Raw genomic sequence first — 18,172 nt, forward strand, 5'->3', positions numbered from 1 at the left:
GGAGCAGTCATCAAGGATGAAGACTGAAGTCCAGGAGCCCAAAGGAAAATCATCAAGGATGAAGACTAAAGTCCAAGGAACACCAAGAGAAAATGGGAATGACTTGTAAGGCCATTCCACAAAGGAAGAAGGAAGTGCAAATCACAAGAGGCCAAAGATAATGCTGGAAGCCTTGAAAGTGAATGCTGAGAAGGGTAAATATGTTTCTTTTTTATCCAAACAACCACATTAGCACATGAATGAGGAAATGTAGACAACACCTGGTGTTTGCTATTCATACTCTTCTGGTTTTGAGGTCTTGGCAAGAACGAGAAAAAAATCCACTCTGTTTGACTGACCAATCAAACACTACAACCAGTGAAGCAAGAGTAAGAGATGGACAGCAAATCTTCTCCAAGCTCTTGTAACAACTGTAAGGTGGTGAGGAAGGGGACACAGAAGCGATTCCCAGGTGGCTCAAGTTCCAGGCTGGTGAGGGGCCTGGAACACAACCCCTATGAGGAGAGGCTGAGGGAGCTGGGGGTGTTTAGCCTGGAGAAGAGGAGGCTCAGGTTGACCTCATTGCTGTCTACAACTACCTGAGGGGAGGTTGTAGGCAGGTGGGGGTTGGTCTCTTCTCCCAGGCAGCCGGCAGCAGAACAAGAGGACACAGTCTCAAGCTGTGCCAGGTGAGGTATAGGCTGGATATCAGGAGGAAGTTCTTCCCAGAGAGGGTGATTGCCCATTGGAATGGGCTGCCCAGGGAGGTGGTGGAGTCGCCATCGCTGGAGATGTTCAAGAGGAGACTGGATGAGGCACTTAGTGCCATGGTCTGGTTGATTGCTTAGGGCTGGGTGATAGGTTGGACTAGATGATCTTGGAGGTCTCTTCCAACCTGGTTGATTCTATGATTCTATGTGAAAAAGCCCTACCACGTCAGACTGCTCAGGACAGTTTGGACAACAAATGAATAATTCATTCTTCACTACATTCTTCACAAGTGAATTCTTGACTACAAATATCCAAGATCTAGATATTTCTAAGGACCTTAATTATCAGACAATCTCTGTGCAGCAGGAATAGCTAAATGCTACATTCCAATTAATTTGAATTAGATAATGTGGATACTATATAGCACATTTCATCCTTCCCATTGGCTGGGTAAGTCTCTTGCAGTAACATATTTTTGTTGTCCAGGGCTTTCTCTGGCAGCTTGAAGTGTTTCTCAGCACATTACTCTCTGAAAGAAGCTCCACCAAACTGTGAAAGCACTTTTTCTTCCTCTGACTGTTGTTAGCAGACTTCTGCTGGTTTTTGTCAGGTCCAAATGAAAACCACTGAAAAGACAAAAAGTATTAACCACCTTTCACCTACACTGTGTAAGTGTACCTACTTACACAGTACCCACACTGCAATAAAGGCATCCACAGACTTCTGCACAAAGGAATGATAGTCTGGGTCCATGAGTTGTGATGCCATGAGGCAGCTTAGTCTAATTCAGCAGTTCCTTGATGGCCTCCTGGGCTCTGTTATCTGTGTCAGGTGAAGCACAAATCGATTTGCATTTGTTCAATGGGGGTCCCATTGAACTGCCCACCACTGAGTCAAACCCACTGGCTTTACTAGTAGAAGATTCCCTGAATGTGGGGCAGCAGGAGGTGAGAAGAAAGGTTCTTGGCAGAGGGATCATTCACCAGGCAGGTGTGTTTCAGAGCACTCCCCTTTCTTCATTATTGAATCAAATTTTCTTCAATCTGCATTTCTATAGCGCTTGTGAATCCAGGAAAACATTAGGAAACAAGGATGAGCCTGAGACACCAGCTGCTCAAACAGTTCAGCAGCATTTTCTACAGCAATATTTAATATAGAATCATAGAATTGTCAGGGTTGGAAGGGACCTCAAGGATCATCCAGTTCCAACTCCCTTGCCATGGGCCCCTAGGGACACCTCACACTAGAGCAGGTTGCTCACAGCCACATCCAGCCTGGTCTTAAAAACCACCAGGGATGAGGCTTCCACCACCTCTCTGGGCAACCTGTTCTTGGTACTCCTACCTTGCATTCTGATACAAGGTTTGTATATCTCCATTTTGGAGCTCTGAGAAGACAGCTCTGAACAGCACAGGCACATTGCAGATTGCAGGCACCAGCAGCCCAGATCTGGTAACTTACTGCTTCTCTGCTCACAACAATATTCAGAACTAGGAGAAGTAGAAAAGTGCCATCGAGCTATGTCCTGAAAAATGGTGGGGTAAGAATACCACAGCAGCAAGGCCACAGCAGGAGCAGGGGCAGGAGAGAAAAGAGAAGGTCTGGGAAGAGCAGGGGAGAGGGTTCTCTTCTAGAAAAGTAGGAAAGCCCAGGTCCAGGAAAGCCTTCACTCTGGTGAGCAGGTTGCTGGATTCCACTAAGCCTGGACAATGTCTGGTCCTCAGAACGGGACTAGATGAAAGGCAGGCCAGTTTCCTGGATTGCTCTGCCCTTTGAAGGTGGCTGTAGGCAGAGAGGAGAGCAGGACCCTCCCTCAGTTCTTGGTGCTCATATGTGGACAACAAAATCCATTTGATTTTCTGTGGGCAGTGTCAGTTCCCCCTTGTGAGCTCCCTTCTCCAAAGCATGGAGGGCTGACAGGAGGTCTGCCTGGAGACACCAGGAAAGGGCAGCTTGGAGTTAAAAATGGTACAGGCTGCAACGATGATTCCTGTCAGAGCTGCCCACATCCTCCTCATCAGGTCAGGATGTCACCCTAGACACAGCTCACCTTCCTTTTACATGTCACTGCTTTGCCTCTGGCTCACCCCACATATTGTACATTGCACCGTTCCAAACCAACTTCCCTTTCTCATAGCTGGCTAGAAAATAGGAAAGTTTAAAGAAGAACATTTCTCAATCCAGTACTTAACGACCTTTTGACCTGTAGTAAGCAGCTCCTTCCAGCTTCTGTTTTTATTGTCTGTTCACATGGTGACAGGGGACAGGTCCCACTGCCACTGACGCACATTCTCTGCCCACCACCACCCCCAATGCAGGGGCAGAAAAGCATAGGAACGAGGGCAGGAATCACTGCCTGGCAAAGATGCCTTGTCAGAAGCCACCTTCTCCAACCTGGAAATGTGTTAGCTGGCAGTTCAGACATGGAGGTGGCACATTTGCAAGTTCCCTCCCTGCATCCCTCCGAAAAAAAACCCAAACCAAAACAAAAAAACCACACAACTGTTTTATTGTTTTTTTTTTTTTCTGCATTTTTAATTACATATTGACATAACAGATTTGATCATAGTGGCCTTATACAAAGTCTTGGAAATGGACTACATTTTCTCAGAGAAATATGTAATTGTGAAGAACCATACCCCCCAGAACATGGAATTCTGCACAGGAGCAATTCCTGAAATGCAGTCCCTGTGCATCTTCACTCATGGCTCATTACTGAGGTATTTTTACCACAAGGATACATTGTTCTTGGACTGTGTTCCATCTGCATAGAAGCAATGGCAAAAGAAATCAGCTCTTCTTTCTCAAGTCACCTAAATCAGTCTTCTCAGCCAGACACTCAACCAGGAGCTCAGCTGCGATGCTCTGAAATGTCCAGCATTGAAGGTGGCAGCTCTTTTGGATGCTGGGATGCAAGAATAGGCTCTTCTTCAGGCCTCAGGTGTGTTTGGACTTGAAGATTGTAAAGCCAAGCTCCTTGGTGAGTTCAGTTTGTGTTAATTCCATTGGTTTATTGTGTGTTACATCCTTCAGACGAGATCTGGTTGGCAGAACAGTCATTTAAGAGTTGTCCTCCACACAGACTGCAAAGCTGGGAGCTGGTGAAAGCATCCTTCCACCTGCAAGTCTGGGACTGCTTCTCACATGATCTGGTAGGGGACGGGTTCCTGCCGCTTACGTTTCAGAAGAAATGCTCCTAGTGTGAGAAGAGCAGTGACCACCACCACGGTGGGCACGGCCACCAGAGGAACGTGGGAGCCAGCAGCAGGCTCCGAGCTCTCAGACTCTGCTTTCACCTGCTTGTCAGAGACCAGCTCTGTGCATAAAAGAGAAAGAGAGAGGCTTAGATTTGTTTTCCTGAGCTAGTTAACTTCAGGGGTAATTAGGCAAAGCTCAGTTAAAAGGTTGCAATCTGTAGCTGATCAGAAATGAAATGGTTTTATTACAGATTGTTTCACAAATGATTCTGTGGCCACGCCAAACAAGAAATGAAAGAGCAGCTAAGAGTTTGTGGTCTTTACGCTCAAAAACCATAAGATGCTGGCTTACAGCAGCTCCCGGACACTGGAAAACAACATTTCCAAGGGGACCTGTAGATTAGTTGTTAATAAATAAGAGATCTTCCAAGCAGGCACAGAGAGCCTTGAAGAATGGTCTAAACTCTGCAGGGAGGCGAGTTCCGCTTCTACAGAGCTGCATTTTGCCATGTGCAGGATCTAAACTGTGATGGAAAGGAAAAGGCCTGTAAACCTGCCAAGCCATTTTTATAAAAGATCTTTATCCCCCATCAGAATTAGAGCAGAGCTGTGAATCAGCCAGGAAAGGAGTATTTGAGAGCTGGGTGTCAGTCCTGAGCCGGCACGCAAACACAGAGTCTGAGGTTGTCAGTTAATTCAACTTACCAGCGTTCCTCTGCTTGGTGAGACCTTCCCGGAGCTTGACAGGTCCAACAACAACATTCACTGTTTCATGAGAAGAATCTGCATTCCTCTTGGACCTGCTAACACAGCCTTGGTAGCAGCGGGAGGAGTAGTCACGGTCCCTGCACACCACCAGCTGACACTGCAGGTACACTGCTGGGTAGCGATTCACGAAGGAGAAGGCTTTAAAGGAGAACCGAGCAGTGCTGCTGCATGGGGAGTAGTAAGAGGAGTAGGTAGGATCCTTAATGCACCTGGGGAGGTGATATAAAGTCAATGCATTAGCTGCTGGGAAGAGAAACACTCTCACACTCTCTCTGTGCAGTATGGTTTAGAGTTTAAATATAGAATCACAGAGCAGAATCATGAAATGGTTTGTGTTGGAAGGGACCTTTAAAGGTCATCCAGACCAAGCCCCCCGCAGTCAGCAGGGACAGCTTCAGCTGGAGCAGGTTGCTCACAGCCCCATTCAACCTGGAATGTTTACAGGGATGGGGCATCTACCATCTTTCTGGGCAACCTGGGCCAGTGTCTCACCTCCCTAGCACAAGAAAGTTCTCCCTTCTATCCAGCCTAAATCTCCCTCTTGTCCTGTCATAACAGGCTCTGCTAAGAAGTCTGTCCCCAACTTCCCTATAGTTACCTTAAATACTGAAAGGCTGCAATAAGGTCTCCCCGAGGCTTGCTCTTCTCCAGGCTGAGCAATTCCAACTCTTTGAGCCTTTCTTCAATAAGGGAAGTGTTCCAGCCCTCTGATTATTTTTGTGGCCTGCTGTGGACCCATTCCAACAGGTTCATGGCTTTCCTGTGCTGAGGGCTCCAGAGCAGGACCCAGCACTGCAGGTGAGGTCTCACCAGAGCAGAGCAGAGATGCCAAGGATTGTCCTGACCCAGGTGTGGGACTATGAGCCTGTCACGGGCCTGACTCAGCAGTAGGTTCCTACACTGCTGTTACTGATGTGAACACCTGCCAGGGAGGCAGAGAAATTCAAATCCCACCAAGCAGAGAAGGGAAATAAACTAGCATGAGACTTCCATGCCTGGAACACTGAGAGCCATGCTTAGAATCAGAGAATCACAGGATCATTTCAGTCAGGAAAAGACCTTTAAGATCATCAAAGCCCAGCCATTCCACCAGCTCCACTAAGGCTGGTGCTAAGCCATGTCCCTCAGCACCACATCTCTGTGTCTCTCATACACCTCCAGGGATCCGGGGATTCAACCACCTCTCTGGGGAGCCTGTTCCTGGGTTTGACAACCTTTGTACTTTTATGCTTCTTGTTCCCTGTGGCTTTTGCACTCTTTATAACAACCCACAACTTTTCCATTTCAAATCTAAAGGCACATTTTTTATCAAATTAAGCAAAATGGCTTAAATTTCTACAACAGTAAGAACAGATTAAAGAAATTATCAACTTATATCTCTCTTTTTTTTTTTTAAACAGACTCTTTGTATTCTGGTTATGTTGTTGCAAAACTCTAAAATTCTGATGTACAGAAAGATAAAGCCCTTGGCATCCCTATATTTCAGGCATCTGTTTCAGACTTCACTTTCCACACTGCCTGCATGGGTGCTTGACTGTACCTGCTGAATGACAGTCCTTTGTCATATGAGATTTTTCTCCAGGCTTTGCCAAAAAGTCTTCCTTAGAAATGTATTCTCTCCTATGAAGACAGATTGAGACAGTTGGGGCTATTCAATCTGGAGAAGAGAAGGCTCTGAGAAGATTTCATTGTGGCCTTCCATTATCCAAAGGGGGCTACAAGAAAGCTGGGGAGGGACTTTTTAGGGTGTCAGGTAGTGATAGGACTGGGGGGCATGGAGCAAAACTAGAAGTAGGGAGATTCAGATTGGATATGAGGAAGAAGTTCTTCCCCATGAGGGTGGTGAGACACTGGCACAGGTTGCCCAGGGAGGTGGTGGAAGCCTCATCCCTGGAGGTTCTTGCAGCCAGGCTGGATGTGGCTGTGAGCAACCTGCTGTAGCGTGAGGTGTCCCTGTCCATGGCAGGGGGTTGGAACTGGCTGATCCTTGAAGTCCCTTCCAACCCTGACAATTCTATGATTCTATATTTGGGTTGAGAATTGCAACCAATGTATGCTGGCCCTAAATAACCTCCCTCATAAATTAGGCACTTTCAGAAATATGCAAATGGATACTTTGAAAGTAATTCTTTAGCAAGTTCTTACCCACTTCTGATTAGCTCATAGGTCCCTGTCTCAAAATTGTTAGGGTCAGGCGATGCCACGCATGTGTGCACAAACAGCAACAGATTTGTGTCGGAGCTGTGAAGAGAGGCTTGAAGAAACAAACTCTGGTTCAGGTCGACGTAGTATGGGAAGTCCTGCACTGGCAACAGGAAGGATGAGGAATTGTAGAAGGTCAGGTTGACATCATATCTGCTGTACTGGGTTTCACTGACATTGATGACATCATCATCTGCAATGTACATGACTTGCACCCAGGTGTTCTGGAGCATTTTGCAGTTGATGTGGAAGCGAAGGTCCTTTTTCCTCTTGATGAGGGTGCCACCAGGAGCAGGCACTTTTATCACATTGGAGTAGGTGATAGTTTCACCATTGCCCTGTTCAACACATGAGATGAGCATTACATTATCCCCTGCAGTCATGTTCACATCAGGCACTGCAGTGAACCTTGGCATGTGCCAGGTCCTAGCCTTAGTCAGAAAGAACATCCTCAACTCCCCAGGTGGCCTGCATGGGATTGTTCACTTTACTGTCTCCTATACTTTGTTCTCTAGAACACCACTGGGAAACAGACATAGGAATTACCTAAACCCTGGGCAGGGTAAGTAGGAATATTTAACAAAGCCTAGGGAAGTGATTGTGTCCCTCTGCTCGGCACTGGTGAGGCTGCACCTCAAATACTGTGTTCAGTTTTGGGCCCTCATTACAGGAAAGACATTGAGGGGCTGGAGCGTGTCCAAAGAAGGGCAACAAAGCTGGGGAATGGTCTAGGGAATAAATCTTATGAGGAGCACCTGAGAGAACTGGGATTGCTTAGTGCAGAGAAGAGGAGGCTGAGGGGAGACCTCATTGCTCTATAACTCCCTGAAGAGAGGCTGTAGTGAGGTGGGGGTTGGTCTCTTCTCCCTAGTATAGGTGATCGAACAAGAGGAAATGGCCTGGAATTGTGCCAGGAGAGGGTTAGGTTGGAGATGAGGAAAAATTTCTTTACTGAAATAGTGGTCAGGCACTGGAATAGACTGCCTGGGGAGGTGGTGGAGTCACCGTCCCTGACGCTGTTCAAGAAGCATGGCACTTTGGCACATGGTTTTATAGCCGTGGTGGTGTTAGGTTGAAGGTTGGACTCAACCTTAAACATCTCTCCCAACCATAAACTATCCTCTGATAGGCTCCAGAATCACCCACTGCTTCTCTGTGCTTCGGAGTACCTGTGGGCTACAACACCCCTTGCAATCCCTGCCACTTTTCCAGGCTCCTGTTAAATTCCCACACCCAGGGTTGGAGAGCTCTCCAAAATACACTGACACCAACCTCTCTTCGTGTACCACATCCGTTGTATGGCACGTTGAATATCACCTCAGCTGAGGTAATTGTTGGGCTACAGTAAGAGTCAGACAAGCTGATGTTCCACACCGAGTAGCCCTGGGACTCCAGGTGGGGTCTCTCCAGCGCTGCGCGCATGTAGCTCGACAGACACACAAGGGCTGGGGGCAACAAACCAGCAGTTGTTAGTAATTCTAGGCACTTGATCACACTTGCATGTTACAGCTTCAACAAATGCAGTAGCTGCTGCCATTGAGAAGAGAGAGTTTGTAAGCCAAACCACCTATTTTTACACTCTAGACTTAGATGTGAATAAGCAATAGCTCCTGACAAACTCCAGCTGACCTTCAGTGACTCTTCTAACAAAAATATGTAGCCTGCAATAGGCTTTTGTCTTGAGATTATGCCATCAAAACTGCTAAGGGAGAGTTTTTCCTGAACAAGAATTCAAAAGATATTGTGGAAAGTGTAGAGAGAAATGCTGGCTTGGAGAAACACTGCTTGGGTGGAAGGAGATCCTGAAACATCTTTATGATGGTTCACTGAGGCCGTGACATGAAAAGCAATGATCCCAGGGAGCGATTTGCCTTTGGTATAATGACATAGTGACAGGGACCTACTAACAAAGACAACAGAGCTAGGTGTGATGGCGATTGAATGTGACTGAGGAGGTTGTGGGTGCATATTGAATAAATTTTGCTGCTTCGACTGCAGTACTGGAACAGCTTGCCCAGAGAAGTGACTTTGAAGATTTCATCCTTTGAATGTTTCTAAAGACTCACGTAAATAAATTTAGAATGGGCTGGCAATAGCTCTGCTTTGAGTAGTTGGACTAGGAAGCCTCCAAAGGTCCTTTCTTAACAACAGCTCTTTGATTCTATGACAATCTGTCCACAAGAGTAGAAAAAGTATGCAGGAATAATGATGTGATGAGGAGAAATAAGAATACAGTTTGCCCATGGCACAAAACACCTAGAGGCAATTATTTTGGGGCTTGAAGATCTTCCTAAAACGGAAAAAAGTACTGATTGTCTGGAAGTGATTGGTCAATAAGCAGTTCTGAAATTCTAACAGGAATGGCATCTGTTTGGGATTTCTGCAGCAACATTAACAAATCCTTAGTCAGCCAAGAAAAGCAGGGTATAAAAACTTGTGAGCAAGGAAAACATTTCAGACAGAGATGAAACTTACTGGAAGTCTGGTCTGCTGGAAGGGACTGGTACTCAGCACGAAACCCTTGGCTGGAGTACCTGGAGTCACTGTGAAATCTGACAGTCATGAGGTTTGAGGACGATGTGTAACTGGGATAAGAACTGGAACAGACTTTCCCAAGCAGAGGAGAAGAATTGGGTGGTCCATCATAGACCTCAATGTAGGCACTCTGGCATCCACCTTGCAAACTGGGGAATGAGCAATAAAAAAGGATTTGATAAGCTTGGAAGTGCTGAACAAATCATCATCTCAGACACTGCACTCACACAATTCCCATACAATATTTATAATTCACTTATAAACATGGGAACTGTGCTTGGGAGCTGTGGATCTACCTGATATTTGGGACCTGATCATTGCCCAGGCAGGAGGAGTTTTACTTACTGAACACTCCAAAAAGTGAGTATAATGCGGAAATTATTTGCCACTTGTATTTCCCACAAACAATCTGCAATATCTGGATGACTGGAAGGATATGAAGGACTCTGAAATGTTCCAGAGGAATTAAAGAGTAAGCCACCACAATTATATTTCCTAGCTGGAAAAAAAAGAAACAAACAAGCAAAAAAACAAAACAAAACAAAAAAAAAACAGGAGAAAAAAAAAGAAAACAAATAAAATATAGATGTAAAGCATATTGATTCATTTCTGATCAAATGGAAATTAATGATCAAATGGAAATACTTTTCAGGTGTCCAGTCCATGACAACAGAAGCTTACATCTCTAGAGATGTGAAACACTTAAGCTACAAGTGTGATGACCTCTGCAAAGACCTCTGACTGGCTGTCCCCTACCACTTCAGAATTGATAGGCAAATGGCACAGATGGATGAAACCAAGCAAGAGCTTCTGGCTCAAAGAATGTGAAAAGTGGAGAAGGAAGACAGCTCACAGGCAACACACTCTGGAATCCATGGCAGCCACAGAGTCAGAGAGACAAAGGGAACTGATGTGTAGGACATGACGAGTTAGAGCCAAGAGTGATTTCTACCAAAGGCACTGCAGGGAGCAAGTGACACAACTCCAAGCTCTGCAGCAGGAACTGCTACAGGTGCAGAGGAAGGCAGCAAACAAAAGCAAAGAGCAGACTCACCTGGAGTAGCTGATGGTTCAGGGGTGGTGCTTTTTGCATCTGTGAGAGAAGGAAGAGGAAGAAACCAGTGAGGACCTTGGGGATGAAAGGGCATGGCCAGGTTTTCTCCCAGCATTGAGGCTGTTGCTGCCAACTTCTCATGTCAGTGACAGAGGCACTGAGGGTCTATGCACCTTGGGAGTAATGAAAACAATCTTTGAACATATCTATCTCCAACACACAGCCAGTTGTAGACAGAAAGGCACAGATTCTGAATATGACCCAGCATTCAGGAGGCAACTTTTTGCACCATTTCACCCCTCTCATTGTAATGAACTTCCTCCTTATCTCCAAGCTAAATCTACTCTGCTCTGTTTTCAAACCGTTGCGCCTTGTCCTGTCGCTCCAAGCCCTCCTAAAGAGTCCCTCAAGAGCCTCCTCTCCACAAACTGAAATGTACCTATAAGATTTCCCTGGAGCCTTCTTCTTCCCAGGCTGAAGAGCCCCAACTCTCTCCGCCTGAGTTCAAGTGCAGCAGTTTGTACCTGCTGCCCCTTGTCCTTCCACTGGGCACCACTGAGAAGAGCCTGGCCCCATCCTCATGACCTCCACCCTTTAGATATTTACATGCATTGATCAGATCCCCTCTGAATCTTATCTTCCCCAGGCCAAAGAGGCCAAAGCCTCTCAATCTCTCCCCATAAGAGAGTTCCTCCAGTCCCCTAATCATCCCTGTGGCCCTGCTTTGGGCTCTCTCCAGTACTTTCCCTTCCCTCTGGAACTGGGCAGCCCGGAACTGGACACGGTACCCCCAGGTGTGGCTTCCCCAGGGCAGAATAGAAGGGGAAGAGAACCTCCCTTGACCTGCTGGCCACATTCTTCTTGTTGCAGCCCAGAAGAGCACTGGTGTGTTTGGCCTCTAGGGCACACGGCTGGCTAGTGGGGAACTTCTTGCCCACTGGCACAAGCAGAAGCTTCTCTGCAGAGCTGCTTCCCACAGCTCGGAACACACTGTCTGAACACACAGCCAAGCGTGGACACAAAAGGGTCACATCTTGAACGTGTCCCAGCATTCAGCAGGCACAAGCAACGGTACCTGAGCACACAACTCCAGCATCTTCACCGTGGCCACAGTTGTGGACGCCCCAGCCGTTGTTCCTGCACTGGAAGAGGGAGGACTCACTGCCCGTGCATTGCACATCGTCCAGGTAGATGTTGCCAGAGCCTTGTCCAAAGTAGGCATTAGAGGGTGCAGAAAGAGCAGAGCCACAGCCCAGCTGCCTGCAGACGACCTGGGCATCGCTCAGGTCCCAGCTGTCATCACAGACGGTGCCCCAGCTCCCGTTGGTGTAAATCTCTACACGACCTTCACAGCGGTTGTTGCCGTTCACCAGGCTCAGGAAGGCACCTGGAAAAGGGGAGAGAGGGACAAGATGGGAAAGCCATCTAGCACTCAGGTGCCTTCTCTCAGCATGCCACTGCCACACTCGTTCGGTTTCAGGCCACCAGAACTGCCACCTCCAGCTCAGTTCGGCTGTTTGCTCCCCTGGCGCCGGTCTGCCACGGGGAGGAGCAATCCCCACCCTGTGAGCCTCTGACGGGGAGCCCCAGAAGGAGTGGCCATGAAAATCATGACAAGTTCAGACCCACCTGGAGGAGCTGTGAAGCTGGCTGGGGTTGTTCTTGCGGCATCTGTAACGGAGGAGGAGAAAGCAGCAAGTGAGGACCTTGTGGGTGAAGGAGCAAGGCCAGGTTTCCTCGCAGCACTGGGGATGCTGGTACCACCCTGTCAGCTGGGCAACGGAGAGCCGGAGGCTTTCTGCAGGGTGGTCTTCCACAGTGGGAACAATGAAAATCTTAGAATCCTAGAATGCTAGAGTCACTATGGTGGGGGGTGTAAGGGACCTCTGGAGGTTATCTAATCCAATCCTCCCTTTCAATGCAGGTACACCCTGATTAGGTTGCACAGGAATGCAACCAAGTGGGTTTAGAAAGTCTCCAGAGGAGGCAGCTTCAGAACCTCTCTAGGAAGGCTGTTTCAGTGCTCTGGCACCCTCAAAGTAAAGAGGTTTCTGCTTAAGTTCACAGACTCACAGAATGCATTGGGTTGGAAGGGACCCTCGAAGGTGATCTTGTCCATTTCCCCTGCAGTGAGGAGGGACATCTCCAAGCAGATCAGGTTGCTCAGGGGCTAACCGACTTTGACCCCTTGGATATTCGTCTGCAGGGATGGAGCCTCCACCAGCTCCCCAGGCAACTTTTGGCACCATTTCACCCCTCGCATTGTAATGAACTTCCTCCTTATCTCCAAGCTAAATCTACTCTGCTCTGTTTTCAAACCGTTGCCCCTCGTCCTGTCGCTCCAAGCCCTCCTGAAGAGTCCCTCCAGAGCCTTCCTGTAGGTCCCCTCCACAAACTGAAATGTAGCTATAAGATCTGCCTGGAGCCTTCTTCTTCCCAGGCTGAAGAGCCCCAACTCTCTCCGCCTGAGTTCAAGTGCCACCTCCTGTGTGCCAGTTTGTACCTGCTGCCCCTTGTCCTTCCACTGGGCACCACTGAGAAGAGCCTGGCCCCATCCTCATGACCTCCACCCTTTAGATATTTACATGCATTGATCAGATCCCCTCTGAATCTTATCTTCCCCAGGCCAAAGAGGCCAAAGCCTCTCAATCTCTCCCCATAAGAGAGTTCCTCCAGTCCCCTAATCATCCCTGTGGCCCTGCTTTGGGCTCTCTCCAGTACTTTCCCTTCCCTCTGGAACTGGGCAGCCCGGAACTGGACACGGTACCCCCAGGTGTGGCTTCCCCAGGGCAGAATAGAAGGGGAAGAGAACCTCCCTTGACCTGCTGGCCACATTCTTCTTGTTGCAGCCCAGAAGAGCACTGGTGTGTTTGGCCTCTAGGGCACACGGCTGGCTAGTGGGGAACTTCTTGCCCACTGGCACAAGCAGAAGCTTCTCTGCAGAGCTGCTTCCCACAGCTCGGAACACACTGTCTGAACACACAGCCAAGCGTGGACACAAAAGGGTCACATCTTGAACGTGTCCCAGCATTCAGCAGGCACAAGCAACGGTACCTGAGCACACAACTCCAGCATCTTCACCGTGGCCACAGTTGTGGACGCCCCAGCCGTTGTTCCTGCACTGGAAGAGGGAGGACTCACTGCCCGTGCATTGCACATCGTCCAGGTAGATGTTGCCAGAGCCTTGTCCAAAGTAGGCATTAGAGGGTGCAGAAAGAGCAGAGCCACAGCCCAGCTGCCTGCAGACGACCTGGGCATCGCTCAGGTCCCAGCTGTCATCACAGACGGTGCCCCAGCTCCCGTTGGTGTAAATCTCTACACGACCTTCACAGCGGTTGTTGCCGTTCACCAGGCTCAGGAAGGCACCTGGAAAAGGGGAGAGAGGGACAAGATGGGAAAGCCATCTAGCACTCAGGTGCCTTCTCTCAGCATGCCACTGCCACACTCGTTCGGTTTCAGGCCACCAGAACTGCCACCTCCAGCTCAGTTCGGCTGTTTGCTCCCCTGGCGCCGGTCTGCCACGGGGAGGAGCAATCCCCACCCTGTGAGCCTCTGACGGGGAGCCCCAGAAGGAGTGGCCATGAAAATCATGACAAGTTCAGACCCACCTGGAGGAGCTGTGAAGCTGGCTGGGGTTGTTCTTGCGGCATCTGTAACGGAGGAGGAGAAAGCAGCAAGTGAGGACCTTGTGGGTGAAGGAGCAAGGCCAGGTTTCCTCGCAGCACTGGGGATGCTGGTACCACCCTGTCAGCTGGGCAACGGAGAGCCGGAGGCTTTCTGCAGGGTGGTCTTCCACAGTGGGAACAATGAAAATCTTAGAATCCTAGAATGCTAGAGTCACTGTGGTGGGGGGTGTAAGGGACCTCTGGAGGTTATCTAATCCAATCCTCCCTTTCAATGCAGGTACACCCTGATTAGGTTGCACAGGAATGCAACCAAGTGGGTTTAGAAAGTCTCCAGAGGAGGCAGCTTCAGAACCTCTCTAGGAAGGCTGTTTCAGTGCTCTGGCACCCTCAAAGTAAAGAGGTTTCTGCTTAAGTTCACAGACTCACAGAATGCATTGGGTTGGAAGGGACCCTCGAAGGTGATCTTGTCCATTTCCCCTGCAGTGAGGAGGGACATCTCCAAGCAGATCAGGTTGCTCAGGGGCTAACCGACTTTGACCCCTTGGATATTCGTCTGCAGGGATGGAGCCTCCACCAGCTCCCCAGGCAACTTTTGGCACCATTTCACCCCTCGCATTGTAATGAACTTCCTCCTTATCTCCAAGCTAAATCTACTCTGCTCTGTTTTCAAACCGTTGCCCCTCGTCCTGTCGCTCCAAGCCCTCCTGAAGAGTCCCTCCAGAGCCTTCCTGTAGGTCCCCTCCACAAACTGAAATGTAGCTATAAGATCTGCCTGGAGCCTTCTTCTTCCCAGGCTGAAGAGCCCCAACTCTCTCCGCCTGAGTTCAAGTGCCACCTCCTGTGTGCCAGTTTGTACCTGCTGCCCCTTGTCCTTCCACTGGGCACCACTGAGAAGAGCCTGGCCCCATCCTCATGACCTCCACCCTTTAGATATTTACATGCATTGATCAGATCCCCTCTGAATCTTATCTTCCCCAGGCCAAAGAGGCCAAAGCCTCTCAATCTCTCCCCATAAGAGAGTTCCTCCAGTCCCCTAATCATCCCTGTGGCCCTGCTTTGGGCTCTCTCCAGTACTTTCCCTTCCCTCTGGAACTGGGCAGCCCGGAACTGGACACGGTACCCCCAGGTGTGGCTTCCCCAGGGCAGAATAGAAGGGGAAGAGAACCTCCCTTGACCTGCTGGCCACATTCTTCTTGTTGCAGCCCAGAAGAGCACTGGTGTGTTTGGCCTCTAGGGCACACGGCTGGCTAGTGGGGAACTTCTTGCCCACTGGCACAAGCAGAAGCTTCTCTGCAGAGCTGCTTCCCACAGCTCGGAACACACTGTCTGAACACACAGCCAAGCGTGGACACAAAAGGGTCACATCTTGAACGTGTCCCAGCATTCAGCAGGCACAAGCAACGGTACCTGAGCACACAACTCCAGCATCTTCACCGTGGCCACAGTTGTGGACGCCCCAGCCGTTGTTCCTGCACTGGAAGAGGGAGGACTCACTGCCCGTGCATTGCACATCGTCCAGGTAGATGTTGCCAGAGCCTTGTCCAAAGTAGGCATTAGAGGGTGCAGAAAGAGCAGAGCCACAGCCCAGCTGCCTGCAGACGACCTGGGCATCGCTCAGGTCCCAGCTGTCATCACAGACGGTGCCCCAGCTCCCGTTGGTGTAAATCTCTACACGACCTTCACAGCGGTTGTTGCCGTTCACCAGGCTCAGGAAGGCACCTGGAAAAGGGGAGAGAGGGACAAGATGGGAAAGCCATCTAGCACTCAGGTGCCTTCTCTCAGCATGCCACTGCCACACTCGTTCGGTTTCAGGCCACCAGAACTGCCACCTCCAGCTCAGTTCGGCTGTTTGCTCCCCTGGCGCCGGTCTGCCACGGGGAGGAGCAATCCCCACCCTGTGAGCCTCTGACGGGGAGCCCCAGAAGGAGTGGCCATGAAAATCATGACAAGTTCAGACCCACCTGGAGGAGCTGTGAAGCTGGCTGGGGTTGTTCTTGCGGCATCTGTAACGGAGGAGGAGAAAGCAGCAAGTGAGGACCTTGTGGGTGAAGGAGCAAGGCCAGGTTTCCTCGCAGCACTGGGGATGCTGGTACCACCCTGTCAGCTGGGCAACGGAGAGCCGGAGGCTTTCTGCAGGGTGGTCTTCCACAGTGGGAACAATGAAAATCTTAGAATCCTAGAATGCTAGAGTCACTGTGGTGGGGGGTGTAAGGGACCTCTGGAGGTTATCTAATCCAATCCTCCCTTTCAATGCAGGTACACCCTGATTAGGTTGCACAGGAATGCAACCAAGTGGGTTTAGAAAGTCTCCAGAGGAGGCAGCTTCAGAACCTCTCTAGGAAGGCTGTTTCAGTGCTCTGGCACCCTCAAAGTAAAGAGGTTTCTGCTTAAGTTCACAGACTCACAGAATGCATTGGGTTGGAAGGGACCCTCGAAGGTGATCTTGTCCATTTCCCCTGCAGTGAGGAGGGACATCTCCAAGCAGATCAGGTTGCTCAGGGGCTAACCGACTTTGACCCCTTGGATATTCGTCTGCAGGGATGGAGCCTCCACCAGCTCCCCAGGCAACTTTTGGCACCATTTCACCCCTCGCATTGTAATGAACTTCCTCCTTATCTCCAAGCTAAATCTACTCTGCTCTGTTTTCAAACCGTTGCCCCTCGTCCTGTCGCTCCAAGCCCTCCTGAAGAGTCCCTCCAGAGCCTTCCTGTAGGTCCCCTCCACAAACTGAAATGTAGCTATAAGATCTGCCTGGAGCCTTCTTCTTCCCAGGCTGAAGAGCCCCAACTCTCTCCGCCTGAGTTCAAGTGCCACCTCCTGTGTGCCAGTTTGTACCTGCTGCCCCTTGTCCTTCCACTGGGCACCACTGAGAAGAGCCTGGCCCCATCCTCATGACCTCCACCCTTTAGATATTTACATGCATTGATCAGATCCCCTCTGAATCTTATCTTCCCCAGGCCAAAGAGGCCAAAGCCTCTCAATCTCTCCCCATAAGAGAGTTCCTCCAGTCCCCTAATCATCCCTGTGGCCCTGCTTTGGGCTCTCTCCAGTACTTTCCCTTCCCTCTGGAACTGGGCAGCCCGGAACTGGACACGGTACCCCCAGGTGTGGCTTCCCCAGGGCAGAATAGAAGGGGAAGAGAACCTCCCTTGACCTGCTGGCCACATTCTTCTTGTTGCAGCCCAGAAGAGCACTGGTGTGTTTGGCCTCTAGGGCACACGGCTGGCTAGTGGGGAACTTCTTGCCCACTGGCACAAGCAGAAGCTTCTCTGCAGAGCTGCTTCCCACAGCTCGGAACACACTGTCTGAACACACAGCCAAGCGTGGACACAAAAGGGTCACATCTTGAACGTGTCCCAGCATTCAGCAGGCACAAGCAACGGTACCTGAGCACACAACTCCAGCATCTTCACCGTGGCCACAGTTGTGGACGCCCCAGCCGTTGTTCCTGCACTGGAAGAGGGAGGACTCACTGCCCGTGCATTGCACATCGTCCAGGTAGATGTTGCCAGAGCCTTGTCCAAAGTAGGCATTAGAGGGTGCAGAAAGAGCAGAGCCACAGCCCAGCTGCCTGCAGACGACCTGGGCATCGCTCAGGTCCCAGCTGTCATCACAGACGGTGCCCCAGCTCCCGTTGGTGTAAATCTCTACACGACCTTCACAGCGGTTGTTGCCGTTCACCAGGCTCAGGAAGGCACCTGGAAAAGGGGAGAGAGGGACAAGATGGGAAAGCCATCTAGCACTCAGGTGCCTTCTCTCAGCATGCCACTGCCACACTCGTTCGGTTTCAGGCCACCAGAACTGCCACCTCCAGCTCAGTTCGGCTGTTTGCTCCCCTGGCGCCGGTCTGCCACGGGGAGGAGCAATCCCCACCCTGTGAGCCTCTGACGGGGAGCCCCAGAAGGAGTGGCCATGAAAATCATGACAAGTTCAGACCCACCTGGAGGAGCTGTGAAGCTGGCTGGGGTTGTTCTTGCGGCATCTGTAACGGAGGAGGAGAAAGCAGCAAGTGAGGACCTTGTGGGTGAAGGAGCAAGGCCAGGTTTCCTCGCAGCACTGGGGATGCTGGTACCACCCTGTCAGCTGGGCAACGGAGAGCC

The 18,172-nt window shown here is 50.0% G+C and overlaps 1 protein-coding gene across 1 annotated transcript in view; it reads right to left on the reverse strand.

Moving 5' to 3' along the window:
• Positions 1-18,172, reverse strand: part of DMBT1 (deleted in malignant brain tumors 1) — a 57,862-nt gene that overhangs the window by 18,748 nt on the left and 20,942 nt on the right. The window contains exons 14-18 of the mRNA XM_054382308.1: positions 17,447-17,770; positions 15,468-15,791; positions 13,489-13,812; positions 11,522-11,833; positions 2,016-2,030 (exon numbers count right to left, since the gene is read on the reverse strand). Coding sequence (XP_054238283.1) covers positions 2,016-2,030; positions 11,522-11,833; positions 13,489-13,812; positions 15,468-15,791; positions 17,447-17,770 — 1,299 coding nt within the window. The remainder of the gene's footprint in view (positions 1-2,015; positions 2,031-11,521; positions 11,834-13,488; positions 13,813-15,467; positions 15,792-17,446; positions 17,771-18,172) is intronic.

This window comes from Indicator indicator, chromosome 7, assembly GCF_027791375.1.
Source record: "Indicator indicator isolate 239-I01 chromosome 7, UM_Iind_1.1, whole genome shotgun sequence".
In the NCBI taxonomy this organism is placed as follows: Eukaryota; Metazoa; Chordata; class Aves; order Piciformes; family Indicatoridae; genus Indicator; species Indicator indicator.